Source organism: Mesitornis unicolor, unplaced genomic scaffold, assembly GCF_000695765.1.
Source record: "Mesitornis unicolor isolate BGI_N332 unplaced genomic scaffold, ASM69576v1 scaffold2680, whole genome shotgun sequence".
Classification (NCBI taxonomy): domain Eukaryota; kingdom Metazoa; phylum Chordata; class Aves; order Mesitornithiformes; family Mesitornithidae; genus Mesitornis; species Mesitornis unicolor.
The window spans coordinates 8,908-25,119 of NW_010157410.1; the positions used below are offsets into that span (position 1 = coordinate 8,908).

Sequence of the window (16,212 nt, forward strand, 5' to 3'; positions counted from 1 at the left end):
AGAGATGTGCTGATCCAGGCACACACTTCTTTTCAGCTATTAGATGTCAGAATTGATACTTCAGTGAACAGCTCCTCTAAAGAGCGAGCCTAGACAGAACTGCAAATGTAAATGTTTCTGTATCTTTGCAGACTTTCGGCACAAACGGCTGTTGCCCAGTTCCAAAACAGCTTTCCAGTGCCTAGCTTGGGTGACTACAGTTGTAACATCAACTGAAAATCACCCCCCTCAGAGTGTAATACCAAAATGAATATTAGAATGAACACTGAAACAAATATAAGATTGAGGTCCAAAAGAAAGCATCATAATGTTAATTGAAATTAAGCTACCCCAGCCATCTGATGCCAAACTAAATTAAGCTATTGATTGTGGAAGTTGCCCGAACATGGCCAGCCAGGAGAGAAAATACTGAATGGGCCAAACTGTTTAGCATAGATGTTTTTTTGTTTGTTTTAAATACAGATTGTCAGCAAGAAAATAAGAAAATAATTATTCACCTTATGAGCTCCTTCAGATGGTTTTACAGAAAACGTACTTGTATCTGTACAATAATTTAGTACTTGCTGTCAAAATTGATAGGGATAAATAGACACTCTGGAGCCTGACAAACACTTTGCTCTCCCAGGTAGTTTCAGGTCTTAGACGTATACAAGGTATACAAGTATACAAGGTATATATGGTTTAGGAATACCTATACATGCGCAGTGGATCCTCACTGCCTTAAGTCTTAGGACCCAATAAACTACACCACTATCAAAAAATAGATAAGGAGAAATAAAATAAACCAGGCATGTATGGATGTCATTGTCCCTGAATATATCATATTGGCTCCAGATGAATGGGTATTTCAAGAGCTACAGGCTGTATTGAGCTCCATCATGTTTAAAAGCTTCCACATTATTCACCTTCTACCAGTTCCTTCCGTTTCTTTGTGAGCTTGTTTTGACTCTGGTATACACAACAGCTGAACTCCAGAATGTAACCATGGCAAGTTAATTCCACAAATCAGTCACTACTGAACTTTACATATATAAAGTTCTGGTGCCAATCAGAGAGAAGAGAGAGAAAGAGACCACGAGAGAGAGGAGAGAGCAAAGAGGAGAGACTCACTGATGTGCACGTTGACCTAAACAAAAAAAACCCTAATCTTATGCAGTCTATGGTGGCGATTATTTCAACTTGCCAGCACTAAAGACCACTGCAGAGCAACAAATTCTGAAAGTATTTTACATCTCTATTTCCACTCCAGATACGAGGCAGAAAGTATGAGGGCATAAAATATGCTACTCCATATAGGATTTATGGCAAAAGTTGCCCCAACTCATCAGTGCTGCAGATGTGCTCCAGCTGGGTCTCAGGTTTCATTTGAGTGAGAAAATTAAAGTTCAGCTTTTTTCTAAGGAGTTCCCATGGTCCTGTCTCACAGCTCTATTTAATTTTTTATTTTGTCTTTCAGACCAGCTGCAGAAATGAATGCTTTTAAGTGTCAGCCTCCAAAAAATGTCTAAAAATTATATCCAGAAAAAATGGTCTAGTGGGTGCCTTTGTGTGGAAGGACAGCAATGCAGGAGCCAGTTAAATCAGTCCTCTAAACTATTTTATATTCCTGACCATTAGTTGTAAGTACCATTGACAGTGAATTATCTGAAATGGTAATTTTTCACCTTACGTCACACAACCACATTGTGGATTTATCGCCCCCTTAAAGGAATGATCACCTGGCACAATAATTTGTCCTTTCAGCATCTGACGAAAGTCTTTTAAATTAATTTCCTATAGCTCTGATGAAAACACAGACAGCAATATTTTTAAACATTTCTCCTTAATGAAAGAACATTTAGAGTTACAGATTGGAATAATCACCCAGTACTTTCCTTTAAAAAAAAAAGGCTAATTCCTATCTTAGATTATAAGTTTCGTTGTGATAACAGCAGGTGCCAACTCAGGAAAATATTTTTCCAATCACATGTGAATAAAGAAGTTTCAGATTCAGTAGTTTAAACTGGTGAATTTTGAGAATCCCCAAAGATCTCTAAAGCTTTCACACTCTGAGAGACACTTTGAAAGAGGAGAACATCATTCCCTCTTCATTCAGATTGGTACACACTTCAACTATGGTTGCTCTTTCAGTCATGTCTTAAAAATGTGACTGGAGCAAGGTTCATCCATCTAAAAACTGGTTATTTCAGTTGCTGTACTTGATTTTTTTTTAAGTCTGTTTCTGATTCTTGTGAAAAACACAAAGCCCAAGCAGGCTCAGAACTGAGATCTTTGATGAGTAGGCCACGAGACAGCAGGGAAAGATTGTGTTCTTAGAATGACAGCTGCATATTTGACACATTATTTTGAAATTCAGCTGCATAAAGTAGTGCTGGTGCTAAAGCTGTCTCTCCAGCACCGTTTCTCTCTTCAGGTATCACAACAGGCATCCAGGAGGGTGACAAGCAATAAATTATTATGGACTACAGATATCTCACGCTGCCTCACTGGCCTTTCCCTTCCTCCCAGTCAACCAGCTTTGGCAATTTCTTAAAAATCTGGTAAAAGAATTGCTGCATGTACTGTAACATGAGAAGCCTAAGAAAAGAGTGAATATTCTCAATTACAAATACTGTCAGCTGTTGTCAATCAGAAACACTCAAAACATATTGAGCCCCTAGATTAAAAGTTTAAAAATTTATGTCAGCTGAACATTTCTTTGAGTTCCAGTTGCAAGCTGTTGTTATCTACCCACAAGAATGATGAACTTGTGCTTTTTATGAAAAATTAAAAGACACAATTTTTCTCTCAAACAGGTAATATCTCTCCTAGCTTTCCCTCCTCTTTTTAGGTGAAAAGGTACGAACCACAGAAAGAATAACAGCTAGAAAGTTTTGAAGGCAATTTTTCTTTAAAAATAGAATGAAATTACTGCAAAAAAATATTGAGAATATTTTTGCATCCAAGTGGACATGTGAGCTGGCTGCCTGAAAGCCAAGTTTGGGTTGGTTTGCTATTCACTTTAGGCACACCACCACTTTAATTGACCGACCTAATTAACAGCAGGACCTGCTGGGCACAATCTGAATTTTGTTCCAGCTGACAGAAACAGCGATGTTTGCCTCCCAGCAGCACCCCGGCCAATCTGCATCCGTTCTGCAAACAACAGAGCGTGCAAAGCTGTGAATTGGACACAATTCACAAGCACTGCACGCACAACAAAAATCCAATTCAGGCCAATAATTGTAGAGACTGAGGGTGAAAAGGCCATCAGAGCCTTCTGGGGTCTTTTCCTGCACTTTCTTTGCTTAGTACCGCTGGATTAAAAAAATATTAATAATCATATTGTTTTCACATGAGAGAATGTGCTTGTGGGGAGGAAATAATTTCTCATGCCACCCACGCTGTTCAGTCAGGTACTTTCAGGTGTTTCTTCCAGCATTATTATTTTTCATTAAAAGCTGCTGAGGACCAGAGCCATCACACGTTCTCAGGACGCACCTGTGGGCTTAGAGCATCCCCTTGGGGACAGCTCAGATGTGATCATCTGCTGTCTCAGAGGCCGTACCTGCCATGGCTCTTCACTATCACCAGGGCATTCTTTCCAAGCAGCTTCATATTGCAGATGACTAGGAACGGGGATTAACCTTGACGGGTATAAACTACCAAGCATAGCAATCTTTAACAGGAAGGCAGCTGAAGTCCCAAGTAAACTTTCGCAGCAAATCCCTGAATACACAGTCACAGCTGCGGCTGTAAATGAAAACTGAAAATGCTCACACCAGCAAAAGGGTCTGCAGCTGTACAACAAGGGATTCATTACTGCAGTTTCTTTGAAACAAGTTATATTCTCAGCTTTTTTTGCAAGGAAACTGAAATAAAGTCCTCACATCAACGCATTGCCACAACACAGCATCAGTTAGACCATCTCGTTGTTTGAAACAAGATGTAACACTACATGATACTCAGCTGCAGTCCTCATATCCAGCAAAATTAAGTGAAGAAAAAATTTGATAGATCCATTAGTAACGGGCAATAGGCAAGTGAAAGTTTCCCATTTTATCTCTTTAGTAAGAAGAGACTGTCCCAGTTAAATCTTCTGATCTCAGCCACTAGCAGTTAAGTCCCAGACAATATTCCAGTGCAGATGTGCTGGGGCAAAGGTGAGCACAGGAAATCCATTTCCAGTTTATTGCCATTGCATTTTCTCCTTGTGACAGTTTTATAGCAGCAGAACACTCAGATGTGGAGAAACGCACACAAACTCAACTTCTACGAGCCGATAGAACCCGCACCAAAGAATAACAACAGGTAAGGCTGTTTCATTTGCAGAAAGATAGCATTCTTTAACTATTATCCTTTCTGAAAAAATACAGCGAGGCAAACAAATCCTAACAGCCACACAATAATTAGCTGCTTCCTATTTGAAGACTTATTCCTTCTTCGAGAAGCAAAATCAATAGGATCTGTGTCTCTGGTACAGAGGATTTGAGAAATGTAGATTAATTAAACGCAGCATAGGTAGAAATGCCTGCGATGCATTTTTAGACCTTTATCTGATCAATAAACATCTAAAGAACAGCGAGTAGCCACCACGGCTCGAGCAGAGCTGGATTCACCCACCAAAAATACATTAGCTAATGTCTTACCACCTTCACTCTTCTGAATACTGCCCAGGAAAATAACCGCCATGTCTGTTTTCATTAAGGAAAAGGAACAAAAAGCTCTGGAGAATTCTCGCGCTGCTCACTAAAGAGCAACAGAAGCTCTGCAGGCAGCACAGCACATGTGGTACAGCTGATCCTTTCTATGCAGGAAATTTAGGGAAAAGCACTGGTACCTTTTTTAACGAGCTTGTAAAATTGTGATTACTTTCAGTATTAAATTGCATTGAAGCAGGTACAGTATTTTGCCATTTTGAAAAATACGTAGTACTTCAATAACAAGATGCATCAATTTTGCTCCCTTTTAACAGACCTGGTTGCAAACTGACGCCTTTACTTAATAAACGGAGTACAGAAAGTTCTGCTGTTTGTCCACATGGTGTTTCAGCAGCTTTCTGAGAACCATATCTGCGAATCTCAGATATAAGACACCATTGACAAGAGGATGATATTACTGGGACTTTACAGATTTTATTTTTTTATATATATTTTCAGAAACAATGGTTGATTTCTTACCAAAGAAGAAAAGCCAATATAGCTGAGAAGTTTGCTTTCACCATTGATAGCAACAAACCCTCATGAGTATGCTGCAATGAAGCCCTGCCGTGGGGATTCACTGGAAGGAGTAGGCATAATGTCAACTTAGTCTAAAGCAAAAATCTCATTTCCAGTTTGATTTATAGCATTTCCCAGTTGATACCTGTCTAGAAGGATCTTAAACATTTTCAAAGCTAATTGAACAAGATAGGTCCAAGCTTACTGCCCAAGTAGTGCAGTTGTTTGTTCTAATTAAAAGACCAAATGCAGATGCTCTCCATGTAAGCTAATTTTTGAAACCCTATTAGATTCACCTCTCACAGATGAAAACAGAAAAGGGCTAGGTATTTTTCTCAAGGTTTCCTGGACACAAATGTGTGCACACTAATCTTTTGTGTGTACAGCAATACTCCAACACCAGACCTACCAAACCCTTACACCAGACCAGGAAATAAAGGCAGGAAGATTATTTATTTATATGCATTCCTATCGGCATTTCTACCCTTGAGGTTTTTTCTGGCCACGTCAGTGATTGCACTCAGCTGATATTTCACTTCATGTGAGGAAGCAAGATTAAAAGAACCAGTTGGTTTTAAAATTTGTTTTCAGAATGAGTAAAGGGACATGAGCATGTCTCCACCAGAAAAGAAATCTTCAAGAAACCTGTGCATCTGAAGCTTTACGTTTGTCTCCCCACTTTCTCCTTTCAGTTCAACCCAGCATTATGTATTAAACACGATGGTCTCCGAAGATCAAGATATTCCCAACACATCCCAAGAGGCTAACACTAATTGAAGCTGATGTAAAGTCTTTAGAGTCTGAGATACAACAAAACCTGGTTGAACTGTGATAAGAGATGACCTGATCCTTTGATTCTATTCAGATCAGGTGCCACCTGTGTAGCATTATTCAGTCATGAAGTATTGCCTGATTGCTGGTATTTTCTGCTCCATCTTCAAATTAGAATCAAACACTATATATGAGGAATTAATTGGGACAAAAACTTATGTCTTCAATTAGAGCAAAAGTGGTTTTAAAAGTGAGACTGGAAATACATACAGATTATACAAACTCTCTTCAGGAATAACACAAGTACTGTTTATTTTGACTCATAGCAGCAGTATCAACCAGACAATATTAAAAAGTCCTTCCCAGGGCTTTAGTCTATGACTCTGTAATTACCAAGTAGTTCATCTTCAAAAAGCTGTGCAGAATCTTTATGATATGTAAGAAAAATTATTTGTTGTATGCTACCAATTATGAGGATGAGAAAAAGAAAAGAAGAGAAAAGTATAGGAATAGCTTTAACAAGAGATAAAGATGAAAACAGACAAAATAGCTGTAATAAGGTAAGCAGAACATATACATATTGAAGAGGAAAAAAGAAATTATATATTTGCTCAGAGGCAGGAGGAGCTTGAGGAAGGAGGTCATCCTCAAAAAAGCAGTGACAACATAGGCTTCATGGGACAAAATGGTTTAAAAATGATGGGATCGAGTGAAGCTGGGAAGGCAAAAGCTTGACCAAGTCTAGATAAGGATGAAAGGGCAAATTTCACATGGAAGAGAGAAACAATGTGGGCAAATCATTCATGAATGAGAAAGGAAGAATGTACAGCGCAGGTATATAAAAATGAGGAAACAGTTACATATACTGGTCAACTAAATGAAACTGAAACAACTAAATGAAATAATCTTTCCACAAAGAAACCACTCTGAGGCAAAAAGAAGGTACAATCCTACTGTCTGATCTGTAACCAAGTTTGCTGCCCCCCATTCCCACACTGATCAGGTCTTTGCACAGTTCTTGCTCTGCAGAAACTGAAGGCAGAAAATACGTAAACCCACTTGACACTACTCTCCTGCAGCAATGTCCAAACCTGTGACACCAGCAAACACAAAGTGACACTTCTACTGGGAGAAGCTTCAGGAACTGGCGGTGTGCTGTTTAATCCTTCTGTAGGTGCCACCAGACAAAATATGGAGGAGCACAGCTGTATGTAGCAGTTACTTATATTGATCTGGAAAACATCACACATGGCAGCTTATTTGCACCATCTGCTACAGAGGTATCAGTCAAGGGGAGGAAGGTAGACACCTTGGGGTATCCACACTGAGAAATCACTTAGAGGAAGACAGAAACTCCAGCAAAGGAAAAAAAATCTATAAAAAATTAATAGCTTATGCTTTGAAAGGACTAAAGCTTTGGAGGAAGAGCAGGAGCTGGCACAAGCGCAGCCACCTGAGTTTTAGTAAATGTCCTGAACTCCCCTGCAGTCATGAACTCCCTCCTTCTCATGCTTAAGTGTCTGACAGGTGTCCTGGTTTTACAGCTAACAGCAGTTTTTCAAGGCTTTCAGTAACGCAAATGGTTGGTGAAAAGTACAAGGAATATATATATCCCTTAAATAAGCTACCCATGCAACTGAACAAGCCCTAGCAATGGCTGGAATTAAGGACAGCTGCTTCTTCAAAAATTCACAGCATTCGGCTGACTATCTGTAATGTATAATTGAGCTGTCACCCAGGAAATAGGACTCGCACAGGCTCGGTCAGAGCAGGAGCTCTGCCTTTAGTTTGGAAGACCTTGGGTAAGGGTCACCTCACGTTATAGTCCACGTCTATCTTAGGATAGGACAAATCATGCTTGAGAAATGCCAGTTGAGAATGCCTTGAGAAATGACAGCAGAGGGGTCTGGACAGCAATGTGGAGACAGCAGAGAAGGAAAGAGGAGGAAGGATAACTTTTTAAAGAAGGGAACCTACACTCTAAGGAAAGATTTGGAGACTTCAGTGGTTTTTCTGCATAAAATCTGTTAGACTTCCCAACATGTTTGGGAGAAGGAGAGTAAAAATTGAAAGGACAAGGAGTTCCCCCAAAAAACACCAAAAGCATCAGTTTAATTCAGTATAAGAAGAAATGTGTCCTGGGTTCATCATAAATCATGGGAGGTGAAATGTGCCTTGAAACAGCTGCTGGAGTACTTAATAGTAACTACAGGCAACTTATCCCTCTCACTGCAACACAAAACAAGCCTAAACAAACTACATTGATAAATTATTATTATTTTAATATAGTATTTTTAACAAAAATACACATGCAATTATCAAGCCTATACATTCGCAAAAGATTACTACAGCTAACATATTTCTGTTCCCCAGAAGAATACCGATACAAGCAGTGAGTCACTTCTGGGGATTAAGAATTAAAATTCTGTCTCTTTGTCCAACCAGGCAGAATGGGCTACTTAAGAGAGAAAAGGATGGATGGCACTCAAGTCTAAATCTCAGCTCTTGAGGAAGAAGGACAATAATATTTGCCAGGATATTTACCAAGGTTGCCAGAAGCAGGGTTAGATAGTGCATTTGAGACTATCTCATCTCAACAGATTTTACTATGTCCAAAGTCAGTATTTCAGATACAACAGCAAATACATACAAGGGCCATGCTAATTAAAGGAGGGCAGAAAATGTAAGAGTAGGCTTAAAAGCATACCAAAGGGTTGGGAAGTTGAAAAGAAATAAGTAGTTGCTCACTGGTCAGACAAGTTTTGACAAAAGTTCACCCTGCGAGAGCACGTTCCTGTGAGGGAGAGCTCTGCAAAGATAACGAGGGACTGCACCAACCATCACGGTCTGTGTTGAGCCCACACCCAAATCCAGGTCCACCTGTATCATCCCTCTTTAAACTTGAGAAATACTAATTCTGCCCTTTGAATGTATTTTACACGGGACATCGAAGCTTCCATGCGATTTTAAAACAGTCATACAAAACACAGACAATTGTTTTCCTTTCCGATATCTGCACAGTGTAGCTGAAAACAAACAAAAAAAAGGGCCATGCTCTACCCAGCTTGCCGGACATCAGGCTGTTCAGTGTCACAGGAAGTACAGATCAGTATTTCTCAGTTCCTGTAGCCTACAGTATTCTTTAAAATGAATGGGAAAAGCTCACCCAGTTTTCAAGCTGACCAAGGCATCTTCAACTCCTTTCTGATTATACTTTGTCATGTAAAGGTGCATGTCAGGGTAGTTGTTTCTGATATTCCTCTCTGTGCTTCCATTTGGGACCGTGCCAAACCGAAAAGGAGGTGAATAATCATATGGCCTTTGGAACTAGAGAGAAACAAGAAAAACAAAGTGTTTCAGGCATTCAAAATAAAGGCAGGCAATTTCAGGTTGAAAGAAAACAGAAGTTGTTTCAACTGCTGCTTCAAATTTCTTCTAGGCAAATGCTGTGTGTTAATTCAGCCCTATTCCACCAGAAAGTGTGTGTCCACACTGGCTGAACTTACAGAAACGCCTACATCCACAGTGAAAACAGCTCAGAGTTTTGCCACTCTACCGTGACTTTCTCCCATGCACTGTAATATGGCAGGAGCACAGAAACTGAAGCAGAGATACCAGAAGATGTTCCTCATCTGCCAGCATCTCCTTAGCGAACCCAAACTACAAGCAGACACAGTGGTAAACAGCAATCAAAATAAACCAGTATTTTGCCGATAGTCATTCCCCACCTTCCTCTCAGTTGAGACATTGGGAATAAAAGTTCTCGCATCTTCCCCAGAGGCTTCTGGAGCTCTCACACCTATAATCCTAGTCCCTATTTATTCCTACAATTTATTTAGGTTTGTTCTGCAGTTTTACCCTCTCTGTCACTATTGCATCAGCACAGACAAGCCAGGGAACATCTCCAAAGGAAAAGCAATAGCTCAGGGCACACTCAGGTTCCAGATTTTGAAATTATTCAGATAATCTCACTTAAACTTTTATATGCCACTTTTCACTATCTCCCTTTAAATATCAAGTGACACTTGAGGATTAAGCTAAAATGTTTCCTTAAGAAAGAAATGAAAAAGGCCCCTCAAATTAGAGGCAATATTGGCTCCTAAGGAAATTCAGTTGAGCATCGATAAAGGCAGTCCCCCATGAATTTCATGGTAAAATGCAGTCTGTTTTTACTGCCGAAGTTAGAAGAGCAATCTATATGCCTTGTGCTGCAAGAGACAGCTAATATTTATACAGCTGCTGCTTCCTTTGGGTTATATATGTAATACTTCTCTTTTTAAAGTTTGGTCCCAGGGCATCAAGAATTCCCAGCATCCAGTGGCAATTTGCAAAGAGAATACAAATAGGCTTACACAGAAACTGGGAGTATTTTCAATTCCATCAAACCTTGACTGTGAAATTATTGCTGCAACAATATTTTCATGTTACAGAACTACAATTAAATGCCTCATTTTAATTAAGCATATTCTGACAGCGCATAAAGGAATGAATTCTATTTTTCTCTTTTTGTTTAGCTAACAGATGTCTTACTTTTCTCATTTTCCCTTTTCACAGCTTTACTGTTTAAATTATTACTTTGCTACTACTTCACACATACTAATTGACCCATGCACTAAAATTACACTGTATCCTAGTCATGGTTCTTAGTCTATATTTGCTATCTCCTTTTTGTGTTTATTATGCAACACTAAGACAAACCCTGCACTTAAATATATGTCCAGAAATTCTACTGAAATAAATGTAGCTTATTAACTTTATTTAATCTGCAGATAATCAATCCCTAAAGTAGTAATATGGTTTCCAATATCTCCTAATGTCTGTATCAGATTTTCCAATGAATAGAAGTGGAAAAAAATAAATAAACAAACAATGCTGATTTCTGAAATCTGTAAAAATTGCTGCTGATCATACAGCTGATGTTCACTGGAAATTCAACTGTGGTGAAGTATTCTGCAAGCTCAACTTCTGCAAGCTAACCCTGGGGTATAGCACGGGAGTTGAGGGAAGAGGAAGATTATGGTGGAGTATCCTGGTAATTTAGAAATGGAGTTTGGTTCTGAATGTTCTCACTTTTCAAGAACATTCATGCAGGATTAAGTTGTTGGGAGGAGTTCCCTCCCACAGGAATGGCTGAAGGAATCGAGGTATCTGTCCCAAATTGAACAACATGGAACACAAAAATATTTCTGCAGGACAGCAGAGATTAATAAAAAGTACCAGTTCATTCAAAGATCGTGGGCATAAGAAGCAATTCAAGTGATTAAAGAATTCATACAAGGAATTCAAATGTGGAAAATCCAGAGATACAGATCCATTGACTGGGATTTTTGACACAAAAGACACCTAACAAACAAATTTTAACAGTCACAAGGAGATATTTTTTTGGAAATTATTGTATGCTACTACTGCCTGCTCACAGACTACTTGTAAAGGAGAAAGAAAGAGGTTAAAATCTTTTAACTAATGGTGCACTCATCTCTAAGGCATTGAATGTTCTTATCAATGATTTTAATCTTATATTTTGTGAACTGACATGTCCTGGAGAATGTATAGGCTCTGAACAGCAAAGATCTATGGGGCAGGCATGACAACAGAAAGGAAAAAAGCATCAGGGCTTTACAAACACCCATTTTCAATAAGGCCCCATGATGGCAAATATAATACAGCATGTCTGCTAGGAAGCAATTTTCTTCCTAGACATTTTCTGAAATGTTGTTTTTTTTAAATCGCTTATAAAATCCTTAAATTGAAAGCACAAGCCCCCCGCTCAAATCGTAATTGTGGAAAGATTTACTGTTTTCAGAAGACTGACCAATTCATTCTCTGCCAGCTGCTGGAACTGGGACACACAGGAACACAACACTGACCCAATTGAGCTAGGAATCCCAAACAGGATGGCTGAGCTTAGGAAACAGTCCTACTGCTTTTATTTTTTTAATTTTCTTTTACCTGCATGGCTTAATAAAATCCACAATTTCATTAAAGTCAGTAAAGCGATCTTTGACAAACATTAAATACTTAGTCCAAAGATTTGCATGCTTGGCTGAAAAGCTTGGTATTCAGAGCAGATGTTTGGTATTGTTCTGGAGTATTTTAAGGAACTGTGGAAAATATTATTAAAATAGAAGAAAATAGTAAATATTCTCCCTAACACAGATTTTAACAGAAATTATGGCTGGTTTGAAGCGATAGAAAACCACCCATATTTGAACTCTCTGCTTTCTTCTTTTAGCAGATGGAAAACACTGACAATCTGATCTCTGAGCTTTGAAAAATACAGCTACTGTGCTCAGTAATCCCAAGACTGTTGTTATAATCCTCAGTTACTGAAACACAGTCGATATCTATGTTTGGTAACTCTCAAAAAGCACTGGGAAGGTCTAATATTGAAGTGGAGAGACGGACTGGGATGACAATGTCACCGTAACTCCCCATCATCCGCGCTGCCTTTTGACCCCAGGCTGCTCTCTGGACACAGCCATATCTCAGAGTAACCACAGAACTCGGGCCATCTTATTGCTCAAGAATATAAAGCCAATGTTTCAAGAATATGGTGAATCGAGGAGAAATAAGGAACTCGTAAGCAGCATAACTGAGGCTTCCTGTGAAGCTTGAAGAGAATCCCCTAGACCACACGTACATGGGGCACTTAAAATGTGACTCAAACGCTTTGCAAGATGATTTCATCCGCTGCTATCTGCTCGCCCTTAGTAATCTCATCTCTCTTTCATTATATGGAAAAGGCACAAATGGTCTCAAAAGTAACAAGTGCTATGAATGCAGCTTTGCTGGTGGACTCATTTTCTGTAGCTTTTTAGGAACACAAAGCTTTAAAAAATCTTTTACATACACAAGGATGTCAAAATATAATTTTCTTCTCAACTTCTGAATCATTTGAGTTACAAACACCCACCCCTAGTAGCTCCAGTACACGCTGTGCCATATATTTCTGCGTGACGCAGATCTGACACAGCAGTCAGAAATTCATTAGCAGCATTATGAAGGCTGAAGAAATTACCAAGAGATCTTGAAGCCAAGAAAGGTACAGAGCACATTGGCGCCTGTTCAGCAAACTGGAGAGCCAGATGCTGGAGAGGAACATTTCCTGACTGGTGAGAGCCAGGGCTGGCTGCCCAGAGGGAGAAGGGCTTTTCCCTGACCTCCCTTCTCTCCAGTCTATCACAGATGGGGATGGACTGCAACACCCCAGTACCTCTCACTGGGAATACTCGACTGCACTGATAGAAGAGTTTGGGTCGTCACTCGTGGCAGCAGGAAAAAGGGGAGAGGAGAAGAACAGTCAACTGATTTACCAACCCAGAAGTCTTTTTTTTAAAATACATCGAATTTCTAGATATTACTTATTTAAAATTAATTTTACCCATTCTTCTGTCCCTTCTCACTGGCCTTGGCCTGTCACTGCTTTGCTTGCAGCAAGGGTCAGGCTTCTCTACTGTACAACAGCAAAATTGTTGCAAATTTCTGCCCTGTTCTCCTACTCACAACATTGCAGCAACAAGACAAAGAGGGGAGAAAAAGAATTTTACAGGAATCAGATTATATTCCCATTTATTATCCTGAATTATTTGAATGCTTAAAATGTGAGAAACCTCAGGATTGTAGAGGAGGCAAATCCTGTGTATGACAAGAAGAATATTTTGAAATAGATCATGGCTTTTCTGGACTTTTGGCTTGTTTAATCCCAAAATGCACGGCTCCCTTGATTTATCTTTATATACTGCAGGCAAAAATTTGAAGAACTGTAAAATAAAAACAAAGGTGGCAGATCAAATGAATGGTGGGAAGACCACACAAAAGCAGATGGTATTTTCTGATTCAAGTATTTTTTAATCTTTATTTTGCTTTCTGTGGACATAAAATCTTACTTAGCAGAGGGAATAGAAAAAAAGGACAAAAAGAGGGAAGTTATCTGCCAAAAGCTGTAGAACAAATAATGAGATATTCCCAGCCCATAGGTGAGGGTGGCCAACAGCCAGCAGCGAGAGGAAAAGAAGGGTGCACTGGCAGACCCAGACACCGGCGTTAGCCAAATCCTGCCAAAACTGAGACTTCCCAGGAAAACGCTCTGTGCGTTCTCACAAACAGGAGAAAGGCATTTCTCAGCTCCCTTTTTTATCCTCAAAAGAAGAATACTTTTTATCTATCTCTTCCTAAGAATATTATCTTTCAATATAGGTGTACTTAACAGTCTTTACACTTTTTCAAAGGTTTTGCGCCAACACAACTTAATGAAAACGAAACTGCTATCATTTTTTGTTTCTTTTTATCTGTCTTTCCTCTGGCCATGCTTGCAATTCATGCTTTGATACTTCAGGAGATCAATCAAAGGCTGGTCATAAAAAGCAGTTAAAAGAAAAAACAGACACAAGGCTACCTATCTGAGCTGTCGCCTGCTTTTGAAGAACAATTTCCTTTATTTTCTGTCCTTTCAGATAAATCCCTTGTGAGGTTCTCCCCTGTGCTACACTCTATTTAAATATTACTCCTTAATGTCAATATTTAGTTCCATTTTAAAACAACTGGGTGCAAACTTGAAAACAGCGTGTCATTCATGTATTTTGTGCACATCCATCACAAATGTAATTTTGCAAATGGACTTCGACGCCTCCATGCAATACCACTATGACAAAGCAGTCACAGAAATGAAACAAAAACAAGAAGTAATTGCTAGGTTTCTGATTTATATTGATTAAAATGCACAAGTACAAAGACCTGGGAAGTTTGCTTTCAGCAGAAGAAAGTTCAGTCGAGCTGGAACAATATGAAAAAGAAGCATATTTATTATTTGTCACTCTGTGTGAAACTTGAGTGGGGTTTCTGTGAACTATCAGTGTCTAGTGAGACAATTGTCACAAAAGTTCTTGAATTAGGAAAGCATCTTCTGCAAACACATCAAAATTCTGCGCCTTCTCCTCTGTAATTTACATCTCAATTAAATGTGATGACATAAAGCCTAAATTTTCTTATCTGCTTATTTTTCCTATGTACTCTTGCCATTTTATTCAAGGAAAACACTCAAACATCCACAGACAATATTTAGCACTGTTTATTGTTTCTCTTTGCCTGTCTGTGCTCGCACCACTTTATATCTGAACTCTTTCTATAACTTCCTTGCACACTACTCAGACAGCAACAAGATAGGCTTCCAGGAGCATTAACTGCCTTCCAATAATTACTAAAACTGCTGGTTTTATGAATATTTTGTCAACCCATATATTATTAATTATATTAATAATATATTAATATATTATATTATAAATAATATCAGAAACGTTCAAATAATTTTAAATATGCCTTCCCTGCATACAAGTCATCTTTTTAAATTTTCAAGCTTTTGTATATTGGTGAGGCATTCCTTTGAAGCAAAGAGGAATTGATCTCCATCACAAAACAAAAGTACTTTTCAATTAATGCAGTTACTTCTAAAAAGGCAACTCAAAGGCTTTGAAAACAGTCTGATATTTTCATGCTTTGGGTCTTAGGTTTGTTAGTAAAGGGTTACACTCAGAATGAAACCATCCAGGTTTAGCTCACTATCTTGCTCAGAGTTTTTTTTAGCACAAAGTGCAAATTTGAAGAAGGATTATGAAGAATGGCCACTGACTTCTTTTGAGCTGAAGACTTACCTTTTTATCACTCAGTCCAGTCACTTGGTCAACAAACTCCTCTTGAATCATAAACGCAGCTAAGTTGGCAGTATAACTAGCCAGGAAAATGACAGCAAAGAAAGCCCACACTGACACCATGATTTTACTGGTCGTCCCTTTGGGGTTTTGCACAGGCACAGAGTTGTTGAATACCAAGCCCCAGAGTAACCACACTGCCTTGCCAATGGTGAAGGATGGTCCATGGGGATCTGTAATTGCAAAGAGCAGTTGATTTTGTTGGAACTTAATTAAACCTTGGCAAGATACTCTACGTAATAACAGCAAAGTACTCACAAAGATATAGACTAAAAATATTTCAATACATATTCACTGTACTCCCAATGGAACCACAGGATTTAGAATCACAGAATCATTAAGATTGGAAAAGACCTTGAAGATCATCAAGTCCAACCGTGAACCCAACACCACCATGCCCACAGCATACAACAGGTACTTTCTATTGTAATGACATTTATTTCTATATTTGTGAAAAATACATGAATGTTTTTCTATGTGGCATTTACTTCAAAAGTTTTTAAATGAAAATGGAAAGAATAGGTTTGGAGAAGAAGCAA

At 38.9% G+C, this 16,212-nt stretch overlaps 1 protein-coding gene across 1 annotated transcript in view; it reads right to left on the reverse strand.

Moving 5' to 3' along the window:
• The window catches only part of LOC104537055 (glutamate receptor ionotropic, NMDA 2A), a gene marked incomplete at both ends in the record, with an annotated part of 57,660 nt that overhangs the window by 7,892 nt on the left and 33,556 nt on the right, over nt 1–16,212 (reverse strand). The window contains 2 exons of the mRNA XM_010179836.1: nt 9,136–9,296; nt 15,617–15,846. Coding sequence (XP_010178138.1) covers nt 9,136–9,296; nt 15,617–15,846 — 391 coding nt within the window. The remainder of the gene's footprint in view (nt 1–9,135; nt 9,297–15,616; nt 15,847–16,212) is intronic.